This window comes from Zalophus californianus, chromosome 15, assembly GCF_009762305.2.
Source record: "Zalophus californianus isolate mZalCal1 chromosome 15, mZalCal1.pri.v2, whole genome shotgun sequence".
Taxonomy (NCBI): Eukaryota; Metazoa; Chordata; class Mammalia; order Carnivora; family Otariidae; genus Zalophus; species Zalophus californianus.
In genome coordinates, this window is record NC_045609.1 from 36,906,295 (window position 1) to 36,920,711 (window position 14,417).

Sequence of the window (14,417 nt, forward strand, 5' to 3'; positions counted from 1 at the left end):
GCAATCATTAAACCCACTTCAGCTCGCTGTTGATTAATTTGTTTTTTCCTGAAGGATCTAGTTATAGGGAAGGCCTCACTTGTACCAACAGCAGCCATTTCGTAGGTTCCATCCAGCTTGTGCTTAACCCTCTAGGTGAAGAGAAACACTGAGAGGCTGGCGTGGCTGAGACAGGAAGACTGTGAGTGCACACCTGCTGTTCACAGATGTCCTCACGCTCAGCAGCATCCTCTCTCCTCCACCAGAGTGTTATTTCCCCCAAAAAACCGACTCTTTGAAAATTCCAAGACCAGGGATCCTTTCACTGAGACATGGCATAGGATGCAATGGAAACTTCTGGATGCCCAGGAAGATTTGTTAACTAGGCTTCTAGTCATTTCTGGAGAAGACCTGGCACTCAGGAGTTTTAGGATACCCCCGAGTATAACCAAGGTAAAACCTGGCTTAAACATGCTCCCATAATTGGAGAATTTGGTTCTTACTGGGGTGTGTGTGTGAGGTGTGGGGGCAGGGGAGGGATTTGTATGTAGTGCAATAAGAAGGAATTTCTGGAGATGGTTTATTGTATTTTCAATTACTCCTTTCCCTGGCCCTCTGTAACTCTTTCTAAGAGATATTTATTGATAGCTGTCATGGTTACTACAGTCCAGAACCGTCCTCATGGTACCAGAAACCAGGTTAATTGATCTGCTGTTTGATTGATCCATTGGACTTCTGTCCTGTTTCCCTCTACCAAACCCACACCACTTCATCCCTAGCTGCCCAACCCTGGACAGAGATTAAGAGGGCCAGTCTTCCAGGATAAAGGGGCTGGCTTTACCCCCTACAGAAGAATGGAAGCTCATATAGGTGCAGTAATTCTAGAGAGGCTCCATTTTCTGGGGCAAACACGTGGCTTCCCTCTTCCTCTCTCTCTCTACCCCAGCTTTGACCCATATTACTCTGGAGCATTCTGACTTCTTTTGCCTTCTTCTTCCCTTTGTGGCTATCCTCAATATTCACCTAAACCAAATTTTAATTGTATAGCATTATTGGAGGCCTACCAAGAATTACGTCAGCTTCCTGGAGTCCTGACACCGCCCCCCACCCCACCCACTCCAGAGATTGTGTGGACTTTGGGGCAAAAGAGAAACAGCTCCCAGAGTTCCCAGAGCCACAGAGCACCCTGTAGAAGGAATTCACGCTATGGTCCAAAAGAGTTTTTCCTCAGTCAGCCCCACCGCCCCCTCCATTCGGAGTCTTTCTTCTGCTGAACTAACGACTGGCGCTCAGGGAGTCTAATATCCACAGAGTCTTGGCCCTCAATTACCGTAATGGCTTATAATGAGATTTTGGCCAAGTAGCAGGTAGCAGGTTATTACTTCCTGCTCAGCGTGGGCAATGTCTACGCTGTTAATTTGTGTTGCCGAATGTGGCTCAGAGCTGGGCATCAAACTGTCAGAGCCAGATGTATTCTATTAGGTGCGAGGCTCACATTGGCCCATGGGCAATTTTTTTTCAATATGGAGGCATGTTAACTCACCACAGGGTGAATCCTGACGAATTCAAGCCAGCCAAATAAAAGGGGTAATATCCCAAGCCATCAAAGTAGTATGTTCCAGAGACAGATAACACCTGGTACCACCCATTGTCAGCAATGTCTCTCCAACCCAGGCCATTCCACTGATAGGTAAAAAGTACACCCCTCTTAATATTATTGGAGAGACTCTGGTGCCTTCATTAAGTTTTAATGAGCCTGCCCCTAATGAAGGCCCTTATAATATGTTCTTCTACTGTTTACTTTGTCTTTATCTTGGGTAAAAAAAAAAATACAAGAGGTTCATATTGCTCTTATAAACTGCTTTCTACTATTAATTCTTACTTAACCTATAGTTTCTTTCATTAGCATTAGCATATATATGGACTTTTTATTTTTCCAAGGCAGATTAGAGGATGGGAAGTCAAAGATCAGGAAATAATGAAAATATTTTGGCATTTGGCATTAAGATTTGCTAGTGCCCAAGAATTATGCTGTGCTTTCTGCAACAACATTTTTTTTTTTTTTATATATAATGCAAACTTCTTTCAGTTAGCTCATATATCAGCAGATTCCTTTTGTTTTCCTTTTGGAGAAAGCAATTTAGAGTGTCCTGGAATTAGGAAAGATTATAGTAATATCAGTACAGGAAAAGTTTGTTTGGATTCTAACGAAGGGCAGATGGAGGCTGGACTAATGCGCCCAAGAAGGAAGGTCTTTCCCCCAATCCTTACAGAGTTTGAATTATGACAAACCTAGTTGTTACTGGCTCTGCTTAATTTTATTTGAGAGGTTCTTTTTTTTTTTGCAGCTTGAAGAATAAAAAAAACAAAAAAGCAACTTGTCTTTATTTTCAATGACTCTCTTGAGAAATTTTAGCTTGAAGAACTAGACAGAACTGTGGATGTTTTCCCCCCTTTTGATGTAAGCTTTCTAATAGGAGCAGATCTGAAACCCAAAAGCAAATTTGTGCTTGAGAGCAAAGCCAGAATTCCCATTCAAACTCTGCAGGAGGACCCCCACTGCTCTGATTTGTTCATTTAAGATTCTATCCTTTTAGAGGAAAGCTAAAGACTTTCTGGGAAATTTTTTCTGCAAGTTTTTTTTTTTTCCCTATACTTCATGAATTATGGTTTCCAGGTTCAGTTCCACCCTACTTATCCAAACAACTCTTTTCTTCGTTTCTTCTGTTAATACAGTCTACACATCACTTAAATTTAGACTTTTATGGTTTTTTGTTTCTTATTAAAGAGCTAGCACTATTATAATTATAATAATAATAGTTGTTATTATTATTAATTTTAGGTGCCATTGGTTTTCAGAATGTTGTTTGGAGACAGTAACTCATTTACTAAAACTCAATACACTAGGACCCTCAGTCAACTAGCTTTTCTGTCTCTGAATTTGTGTGATCTTAATTTTACAAGAATAAAAGCTAATGTCAAGGGTTTTATTTTTTTTTAAAGGAAAAAAAAGGAGTCCCTTGGGTTGTCCTAGAACAGTGTTTCTTAAAGTGAGGTCCCCTAATCAGCAGCATCACTCTCACCTGGGAACTAGCAAAAATGCAAATTCTTGGCCCTATCTCAGACCCACTAATCAGAAACTCTGGGGATGGGGCTCAGCAATCTGTTTTATCAAGCCTTCCAGGTGATTCTGGTGCAAGGGCAAGTTGCATCCTAGGATTCTTTCATTTATTCCACACACACAAAATAATCTATTGAGTACCTACATGCCCTGAGCCTCATGAAGCAAGGATGAAAAGTTGTCATGTCTACCCTTTTGGAGCTCATACATAAAGGAGATCCTAAGACCTAGAGAAATGTTCAATGAACAGTCTTCCCATCCCAGCTAAGCTTCTAAACTGTATCATCCTCACTATAGATACTTAAAGAAATCCTCATTTGTGGTCACTGTGATGTACCTGGTAAGACAACGAAGCTGACTTTGGTTTTACATAGTGTTGAGGTATGAGAGAAAACTCAGAAATGTTTCTAGTTAGTCACGAGTTAATGAGATAATTTAATTAATTAACTGGAACCCAACATTCCCCTAGTGGCTAGTCAATCACATGACTGATATATGAGGAAAGAAAGTGTATGGGAAGAAAGCGTGTGAGAGCCATTTTACACATGCTTTGCTGACCACGTGAAAGGTCTCTCAGCTGAGATGGAGAGCCCCACCTGCACTCAGCTCTACTTCCCCTGGTCCAGTAACAGCGATTTTTGTTTACTTCCTTCTCTGATTGAATCTACTCGTTGCTTTTAATCCTAAAAAATTCTAATTTAAAATGCCATGCTCTAGAATGTCATACCTTTATTGCTGTTTTAAAAATAATGATAATCTTGAAATCCCTGGAAACCCATGAATACCTCATTTCTCCTAAAGGGAAGTGGTGATTTGCTGTCAGGCCATGAAAATAAACACTGACCCATGTACCAGAGACTAATAATGGGCACCAAATAGTGGTCAAAGAGAAGCTGGAATTATTATTTTATTTTTATTTGAGCTGCTTCTGCCTTCCGTCCTTCCTTTCTTTTTTTTAAAAGATTTTATTTATTTGAGAGAGAGCACAGAGGGAGAGTAAGAAGGAGAAGCAGACTCTCCACTGAATGGAGAGCCTGGTGCAGGGCTTGATCCCAGGACCCTGAGATCATGACCTGAGCCAAAGGCAGATGCTTAACTGAACCACCCAGGCACCCACTGCCTCTCTTTTCTGATTAGTCTGGACCAGATACTCTAAGAGGGAAGATGATAGCTGGGTGGGTTTTGGGCAGCTATGATTTGTGTGGATGGAATATACACATCTTTTGTATATTTTATTGATCCAGTTTTATTTTGTCTTATTTTTGAGTTTTGTACTGTTTTTGCTGTCACAATGATTGGTAACTCCATGCCATTGGGTGGCATATTTCCTTTTGGATTTCTGCAATAAAAATGATATTTTTCTAGGAAATGCAGGAATTTTTCTTTGTATATTAGTTTGCATACTTCTTTATATGTATGCAGGTATTATGTAAACATCCCCAACCCCTGAGCCTGGAAGATGAATTTAGAGCAACTGATGGCAAAGAAAATCAGTCTTCAGAATCAAGGCTAGGGGAATCCAAAATGGGGGTGTTTGGTTGCCCCATTCTCCAAAAGCCTTCTGTATAGATTGAGCAAACATGACATATTGATCATTACAGAACTTATAATTGGTGACCAAAAGCACAGTGTCCCTTTAATGGCCCTTCCTGAATAGTTGCCATCATTTTTTTTTTAAAGAAAGCTGCTGTTTTTCCTAAATTCATGCTGCCCTCTAGTGGCAATGCTCTTGGCTTCAGACGGAAGATGGAAAAGATGAATGTGGACATAATGGTGGAAATGGTGGAGGTGATGAAAGGGTGAATTTTTCTCTCTTTTCTCTCTCCTGTCTGAAAGATTTCTGAGTTTTCTTCAATAAAAATAAAAAAGAACACCGAGAAAGAAAAATGAAGCCATACCACTTGACCACTGTCCACTTTGATTGACAGCTTGGTTTATGTGACATCCATCAGTGAGCAGCACAGAAGGGAACTTCATGAATCTGAACTGATTTGCATTCCAGCTTGGCATGCACTTTGGAATCCAGCCCATCTCAAATCCATTAAACCCCACTTAGAATACAGAGATGGGGAGTAGGGGAACATGCTCACACCAAACGGACCTTGAAGATTCAATTTCTCCCAATGGAAAAGTAGGAGTCAGCCTATGTCAGATTCATCTTTGGAGTGCTCGCCCGTCTTAAGGGCAGTCTCCCATGATTCAGAGATACCTGGGCTAGACAGGTAGAGTTGCACGGATGTCTGGTCTGGCACTGTGACTTTGGCGAAGCCACTTTGAACCTCATTTTCTGCCATTATGAAACGAAAGACTTGACCTAAAATGAAGATGTTTAAATTTTGTCTCAACAAGAATTCTTCAGTACAGTTAAAGAAATAATTTTAAACAGAAGTATTCTATTCTGTGTTTAAGCTTGCTAGGAAGTATAGCAAAATAGAGTATTCTTGTAAGAGTGTATAAATAAATCATTGTTTAGGAAGTCAGAGTAAAAGCTTTCTGGCTTCATTTTAACTGGCACAAAAAATGTAGCCTGAGAAGAAAAACCGAAATCTGGATTACTAAGAAGATTTAGCAGGTTTTTTTTGTTTCTTTGTTTGTTTGTTTGTTTGTTTTTTAATGGAGGGATATTGTTGGAGCAAGGAAATCTTTACTATGGCATTGATTTCTGATGTGTCTATGTTCCTATTTGATTGAAATACAGCATATGTAGAGATCAGAGCCAAACGTATTAATGAGGTTTAAAAAAGAGCAAGTGAGCCCACCCTCAGACTGGGATTCTTCCCATCAGTCTCTGTCTACCTGAACAACCTCAATACAACACAATTTAAAAAGCATTGACATCTGAGGAAAAGCGTGTTGACTGTTTCCTTTCCAGGATTCACATAATGGAAACGTCTGCTGCCAGATAACTTTTAATTCTGTCAACCTAATATTTCCTCTATGTGGAAAGGACTTTGAATGGCCGGATCAGGTCTGGGCAGGGCATGTGCAACCTGAGGGCAGGGACCAGGGGCTCAAGGTGGGATAGTGGAGCTGGTTACTGAGGGTCCACTCCAAGGTGTGGTTATTTCTGGAGTTTGACCAGCTTTTACATTTCCCACTAGCAGATTATGTGAGGACAAAACTGGCCCTGCATTTTTCTCCTCCTTTCTGACCTCCTTCCCTTCTTCTAAAATGACAAGCCTCATCAGCTGCTCTGGGAGCCCAGAGTGCATTTTCCACAAGCTCTGGCTTGTCACACATGAACCTGTCTGCCCAGTCATGTGACCGTTTGTGCAGCCTCCCCCAGGCCTGGGAGGCTGGCCTCTCAGCCTTGCATTCCTATCACCTTCAGGGCAGGTTTTGCCAAGATCCTTTCTCTGCTGACTGGTTTCCCTCCCTGGCTTTTTCTTCCTCACAAACACACGGGTGAGGCTTGACAAGGCCCAGCATTTGTGTAAGCAGAGGCTATATAAGCTGTTTGCTCTCGGTGCAAATTTTAACTTCCCACTAGGCCTCCCTAGGGGACTGAGCACTGGGACCAAGTGCTCTCTTCTCAAAGAGATAGGTGGCCTGGCATTTGAGGTCAATCAGCTTTCTTTCAGGATGTGGATGCATCCAAACCCTTGGATACTATGACCTATGCTGTATTTTTGTTTTTGTTTTTGTTTTTTTTGACCGGTGCTTGGTAGAAAGCAGCACGTCATAACCCCACCATTCGGATGCTGTCATGCATCTGGAGTATTGATCTTTGTCCTGCATACCCTTTGTGCTAAGAAATGAATAAAAACTATCATTTACTTTAACTTATAATAAACATTGCCGGTAGAAAGAGCCAATCCAAAATAAAACTGACAGCAGCTAAACCTGCACATAATGTAATTTATTATGGACCAAAAAAAAAAAAAAAAACAAAACTGACCAAGATTTATATCTTGTTGGTATATTCATGGGGAGAAATTAGCCTTGGTGGAAATAATGAAAACAAAATAAAATTGAAATGAACCAAAACAACACACAATAAAGTGAGTTGACTAAACTTTAACAGAAGGCACAAGTCTTCCTGTCAATTCAGATTTGCAAAATTTTACTCAAGGTAATGTGACTTTGTAAAAATTGATGACTCTGAGATTTAGAAGCTATAACTGGTCAACTTTGATATTGGGCAAAAGCTGAGAAATTTAGCCTTGATGTAAAAATTACATGGAAAAGAATTGATTCCATTGAAAATAAACTTGATAAAATAGAAGCGAAATGTGAAACATAGAATATGGTTTAACTTTGCATTTAAAACTTAAGGAATTAAATTGGCTAAATGGAATTTGCTCTGAATAATTAATGCTTTCTCAAAGAAAAATTACCAGGCTAGTCTCTGTGTTTATATTCATAAGCATGAAGCCAAAGCATCCTTGGGGTCAAAATGGCAGAATTCAAAGGTCTGCCACAGCAGTATCTCAGGAACAACAGAGCAGGGCATGCTGCTCCTACCTCTCGTGGGGTTGTTTTGTATAATATAAAGGAGGAAAGTTCTGGAGTGTGCTCATTTGAGAGACTAGGAGACATCCCTTGCATAGCGCTGTTTGAGGTAGTTGCTGCAGTAGTCAGCAAGGTCCCTGTGCCCCTGGCTGATGGAGGAGACAGCGGGAGCCCCTACAGATGTTTTTGGGATCAGCAAGCATTGTACAACCATGGCACCCGATTCCAACTCAAGAAGCAGATAATAAACTGAGACACTTGCCTAAAAAAAATCACCCTCAGCTAGTTTGGGAAAGAAGTTTCTCACTTTCTTCTTTGACTTCTCTACCTAGAGAGCCTTTCCCCTTTTCTTCCCAGCCTGAGGCTTCTCAGAGGGGCATGCAGATGAAGGGAAAATCTGCATGGCATGGACGGTGGACTTTGTCCTCCTTCCACAAAAACAGCTCCTAAGCAACCCCTTCCCTTAAGACCTTTTACAATCTCTCTTCTTTTCATTTTGCTTTTGTATTTAAGTAGCTGACACTGAAGGAGGATGTTGTGCTGGGAGCCTGTAATTCTGCAGGCTCTGCTAAATCCGGTGTGATAGCCACAGCAGAGCTGATAGCACATCACACAGGCTGACCTCAGGGTATTGCTCCAGCCACTTCTCAAGATCATAAAACATGGGTGTTTATTCCCTTCCAGCTCCCAGTTTACTCGGGGCCCACACGTAACAAAGACCGACGAATGTGCTTTCTGCGGAATGTCCTTCCCGTGTATGATGTTTACAGCTCTTAAGGCTGGATGATAACATTCACTTCACTTCTCTCTTTCCAGCCAGATAATGTGATGGCTTTGTTTCTGTGGGAGGAAAGTGTTCAGGATAAAAACAACCCTGGTGTTTAGGAATCGAGACTGTTGCCTTCTGTCATTTTGCCCCCTTCTTTAATAACGCAGATATTCAATCTGTGTACATTTTAAAACTGTTTCAGACATGTAGTCTTAGCAGAGGTTAAGGTATGAGCGTTCAGCAATTTGCTAACTTTGTGGATTCTGTTCAAATTGTGTATAGGTAATAATTTCAGTGGTATTAATCTTATCTATTCATCAAGTATTTATTGAACACCTCCTCTGTGCTGTTTCAGCCACTGGGCATTAGAAATTGGGAGGAGGGAGTATTGTAGAGGTGATAGGTTCACAGGTATGTATAGTGTCACATGGAAGCATAGTTCTAGAACCTTCTTCAGTGGACCGGAAAGACTCTCCAGATACTCTTTCCCTGTCAGTGGACCCACCTCTTCACAACACTGTCATCACTTTTTCTCAGAGGCCATGAAGAGTCTAGTTCCTTACTTTATTTGTACAGATTGGAAAGCAGGAGTTCCATGAGAAGCCCTCTGTCCTTTGCCTGTTCCATAGTGCTATCTAATTGTAAGCTCCTAGGGATCAAAATCACTATATCAAAATCTGTCATTACACAGCAATAATTACATTTGTGATAATAGCATTTAAAATAATGATTACTAAAACTAATGTTCATAATGATAATAGCATTGATACTTTTTACTTTATTTTACACATATGAATTTATTGGTCCAACCTGTACTCCATCATCAAATAAGTTTTTATATTTGTATGTGTATGTGTGTCTAGATTATTATTGTTTAGATTAGATTTTGACTATTATTGTATAGATACAAAAGGCCAACCACTTACTCTGATACTTAGAGTTGAGCTCTGTTGGATGTAAAGTTGATAAGTTAATGGGCTCATATCAAAGCTAACCCGGCATGGGCTCAGTTGCAGGAAGCACTTCCCAGCTCTGAGTGTGGAATACAGGCTGCACAAAAGTGAGTGGAACTTCTTTCCATGGGGATTTTGAAGTCCAGCAGAGCTCCTCTTCTATATATTATGGGAATGTGGGCTGGATGGGTTTCAAGAGCTAACTTAGTTGAAATCAAATTTTTTATTAACTGACCACTGCATTTGCCTTCTGCATCAGGCAGTGTTGGATCTGACATCCCTGTCTTCATAAGGGAAGCATTTGAAAATACTAAATCACTTATTTCAGAGCTAGAATGAACTTCCAAGATTATCTGACCCCTTGCCTTCATTTTGCAAATGGGGAATGCAGCCCAGTAAGGAAAAGGGACATGGATGTGGTCACATAACCGTTAGGGGTAGACCTGGATTTAAATACAGGTCTTCTCCCACTCTCCTTAATAAATAGACATCAGAAATGCAAGTGAAAGTGTAAGGCCATCTGGGGGATCAGGGAGCCCAGGGATCTTTGCTGGACTCCGCATGAGTGTACAAGGCATTTCTACTCAGGACTTTCAGGGTCTTCCCCAGCAAAGTCTCTGGTACTGCCCCACCATCACAGTCTTGCATCAAAAGAAAAGAGGCTGCTTCTCACCCCTCAGGCAGCCCCAAGGTCTTAACTTAACCTGTGTAATTAGAACATCCATTCCAGAGGGGGAAACATTTAAAAGATAAAGGACCTCTTTAAAACAGATTCTTCCCAATACATTTTTTTCATAATTATAGTTTTAAAAGCTTATGGTGATGGGAGAGCTGGCTACTTAAGAAAAATTAGGAGTCTCATTTGGCAGGAGCAGATTCCCCAGGGGACAGCACACTGTCATTTTTCAGGGCCCCTGAAAAGAGCCCCCCACACAGACAGATACATGTCGGCCTGATGCATGGCAAGCCTGTTTCACTTATTATGGCCAAAGCCAGATATTTTAATTAAAAACACTACATATGCCATTAAATGTGTTGTTCCCCCTGCAGTCCCAAGATGTTATAGTTCGAGGAGATACAAACAAGTGAATGCATTACAGATGTACGTGGAAACCACCGCCTACTGAGTCACAACCAGCGGGTTCCCAAATTCCAGCCTCGGAGCGCCTCCCTGTCAAAATGTTCTTTGCAAGCAAACTGTTCCCTCTGTAATTTTCACCGTTTATAGCAGTTGCCATCATGAGAGAAGAGGACCATGGGGAGGCAGGGGAGAGAGAAACACGCTGCCACCTCACTTAATTTATAAGCAGATTCAATTGTTTTACAAATAATCTTCCTGATAAATAAAGTCCAATGGCCACACATGGGATTGTGGGGTTGATTTTTTTTTCCTTCCTTGTTACATACATACATACATACATTTATTTATTTATTTAACACTAAAGTCCCATGTGAGGGAATGATCGCCTCCCAACCGTGAGCTCGGGTAGGATTCTCAACAGAGGCAACACTTAATTTAAGCAATTGTAGGTGGTGTGAGTTCAAAAATTTCAGCCGATTTTAACTGTCCCTAGCCAGACCACCTTTCTCCCTAGGAGAACACGAGCAGCTGGATTTCATTTTTGGCTGCCAGGCCGTCCCTGTGCCTTCCTACAGCAGCCCGCAGAGGAGTGCCTTCCCTGTAAGGATTTTATTCAAGGTGACAGCGCCTCACACGTTGGTGCACTGATCACCTCAAGTAGCCGAGATACCAGGGGGATGAGTGCACTCCTCCTGCAAAGTCCAAATTTAGATTGACTGAGGTTATCCTTAGGCCCCTTGACCCCAAGTGCTCTGACAGAACAGGGCTGCCAGGAACTTAGAGCAGCGAGTTTTGTCATGATGTCTGGGGAGAAATGCTCCGCAGGAGCGGGTGGAGAAGACCCCAAGTGATAGGGAGTGATGTCAGCTTTCGTTAGAGCGGCAGACAATGTTAGAATATCCTTGGCATAATATGGCACTGGTATCTCTGTCAGCATCTCTGTTTTCTGTCACTGCACACAATCCTGGGCCTGTCTCTAGCCCTGACAGTGTCTCTTCAGATCAGGTTATTGCCAGCACAGAGACTAGCTCTGCTCCCCACCATACAGCCCTTTGTTTGAAGTCTGCCCTTTTGTCATCAATGCACTTGATGCCTATTTAAATCTGACGGTGAGTATGGTATCTGTTTTCCCGTCAAGAGATCATTGACAATATTAATACCTCATGTCCTTGCCTCATTCTCTAAGCTCTGACACCTCGCCAGTCTCCTGTATTCGTCAAACAGCCCTCTCTCACCAGGATGTCTATAAACATTCTTGCTTCCAGGCCCCAAGGAACAGGGAAAGCCTTAAAAAGGACTTTCATCAGTGCCGACCAGAAAGAAGGCCTGGGGAACAGGGCTCAGAACACTTCACCTCCCTCCCTCCACATTCCAGCCCACGTTCCAGGAGTAGCCAGCTTGTTTCCAGGATGGCACTTGCTGTCCAGGTTGTATCTAGGCAAGGTCTGGAATTGACGGTTACCAAGGAAAGAGGATAGAGTAAAGAAATTCAGTCCCTGAACGGACTGGAGGGTTTACTGGAGAGAATGCACCCACCAGTGGGTGGTGTGTGTGTGTGTGTGTGTGTGTGTGTGTGTGTGTGTGTGTGTGTGTGCATGTCTGCCTTTCATTCTTTTACTCAAGAGAAAGACTGTGTTCTTTATGATATCTGACAGCCCTATCCATTTATTTTTATAAAAATTCATGCTGTCCTGGTGTTGTAGAAAGAAATTAACATCCCTTGGCCTCATCCTTCCAGATTTTTGAGGGTTTATTTGAGTCAGTTATGTTCAAGGAAGCCCTTTGTGGATTTGCAGAAACATCTGAGATCCTCGCACCCAGGCCTGTAGGGGATACTGTTTCTGGAACGGAACTTGACCAGCCAAGCCTGACCAACAGGCCAGCTCCCAGCATTGGTGACAATGTTAGTACAACCTCAGGTGCTACATAATACAGTACAATAAAGGGAGCAGCTCGGTGCTGCCAACAGCCAAAGGAATCATTTTTAGCCCCAGGAAGGATCTCAAGGAGGTCTTATCCAAGGTTGATGTTTCCAAGCACCTAATTTCTGAAAAGTAGAAACTCGGGATTGGGGCCAAGGAGAAAGCATGGCTAAAGGGGGAGGATTAGTCTGCAGTAAATTTATTCATGGGAACGTGATAAACAGAAGAAATAAGAGCACCAAGACCAGCCTGAGGCCATAAAACAATGTCATCCTCTCCCTTTTGCCAACTCGCAAGAGATTCTGTGACCCCAGGAATTCCCAACTTTGTCCCAGGCCATCCAAACCAGGGAGCATCTGCCCTGTCCTTAAAAGTTTCTAAGAGCCATTTTTAATCCTTTGTTAAGAATAATATTTAAAGTTCTGTAGTAGAGAATCATCTCTTGTAGAATCACCAAAACATTTACTTAGAACTTCTGCTGTGAAAAACCTGGATGATTTCAAGTACTAATTTACCCCAAATGAGCTATAGATGGTGATTGTTGGTTTCACACTAACAAACTGACAGAAAAAAAAATAATCATGCATATCGGGAGCTATTTTTACAGGTAGATTTTTGGCTCATGAATTAATGTTTTATGGACATTTCTTTGCTTTTTTCTGGTTATGCACACTTCAGAGACTCACGTACTTTTAGTAATAAGACAACTCTGTGAAGCTGAATTTTAAGTTACTTTTTCTAAGATTAGAAGAAAAATATGGCAAAAAGCAAACTGTAATTATAAATATTTTCTTTGAGAAAAACTGATTTTCCCTTACTGATCATACAAACCTTTCATAATAACTATGGCAGGTGATTTCTTATGGATATTTAGAATAAATGTTGAGTTGGTTAAACGATTTGATCCTACTCTAGAGGTATTTTTCATACTTAAACTCTCCTACAATCTCCTTGAATGAAACAAAAACTGTACGTGGAGTCACAGAATTATTTAAAATAAAACTAAAGATGAAAATCAATGACATTCCAACCTGATAATTCATCTCAGCCCTTTTGGGGCACCTGGGTGGCTTGGTCAGTTAAGCGTCCAACTCCTTTTGATTTCAGCTCAGGTCTTGATCTCAGGGTCATGGGTTCAAGCCCTGTGTTGGGTTGCATGCTGGACATGGAGCCAACCTAAAAAAAAAAGGAAGAAGAAGCCCTTTAATGCTGGAGGCTCTTGTTAATTTCCATGTGGCATTTTGTCAACACCACCATGGTTCCTTGATCACCCAGATGTGTTTGATGCCTCCTGAGATTTGGAAGATTCTCCCTGGAAGGTCATAATCTTGATTCATGACGAAGGACTTGAAAAGAGTCACATTCTGGGAAGATTGTTTTACATCTTTTGCTTGGGTAGAACCCATCTTGAAAGTCTTAATTTTCCATTTTTAGAAACTCTACTAAGGGAACCTAGAGAAAGGGTTATGCTTTATTTTAAGGTGTACTAGGCCAAACTAGAAAAGTCTTTGAAAGGTGGAAAAGAATTTGTGCAGGAAACATGTTATTCCTAGAAGCCTGTGCTCTGGTGACATTTTATTTGAGTGTCAACTCTGAGGACAAGAAAGTAGGGTCCTTCTCTCTCGGGGCTGACTCCATTTGCTGCCACCCACTGGATCCGTGACCATGTTGCCTATCTGCTTTTCGGCACCTGTGCCTCCTTGCTGTACTAATCGCACCACCTCTGAAGATGTGTTTGCTTTTTTTTGCAGGTGTCCTGGGAAAGTGCCACTATGTTTACTATGGGAAAAACTCAGAGGGCAACAGGTTTATCCGAGACGACCAGCTCTGATGGCAAGTTCTGTATGCTTTAGCCTGTGTCATGAGAATAAAAGAAAAAGGGCACGTAAAAATAAAGAAAAAGCTGAAGGAAAAAACAATGGCCCACATTGCGTCTCTGTGGGAAGGCTATGACTTCCGCTTTTGGTACCTTCTGCTGACTTTGCCAGGCCTGTCAACATCATCCTTTTGCCTTAGACTGAGTGGTCACATAGAGATTGACATGATTGCCCTTAAGCAGGTCTCATCCACTAGGGTGACAGACAGTGGCAGCGAAGCACCAGGGCTGACAGGAGGAACACCATGATAGATTGCCTGGCCC

The 14,417-nt window shown here is 41.7% G+C and overlaps 1 protein-coding gene across 2 annotated transcripts in view; it reads left to right on the top strand.

Annotated features, from left to right (window-relative positions):
- Window positions 1–14,181, top strand: part of LRMDA (leucine rich melanocyte differentiation associated) — a 1,116,706-nt gene extending 1,102,525 nt beyond the window's left edge. Inside the window, exon 7 of one of the 2 annotated variants that reach the window (XM_027597158.1) lies at window positions 14,029–14,181. In XM_027597158.1, the coding sequence (XP_027452959.1) occupies window positions 14,029–14,108 (80 nt within the window). In that variant the 3' untranslated portion in view covers window positions 14,109–14,181. Of the gene's footprint in view, window positions 1–10,324; window positions 10,564–14,028 lie in introns of those variants that run through there. The other variant, XM_027597159.1, reaches the window with a different exon arrangement.
- Window positions 14,182–14,417: the final 236 nt, after the last annotated feature.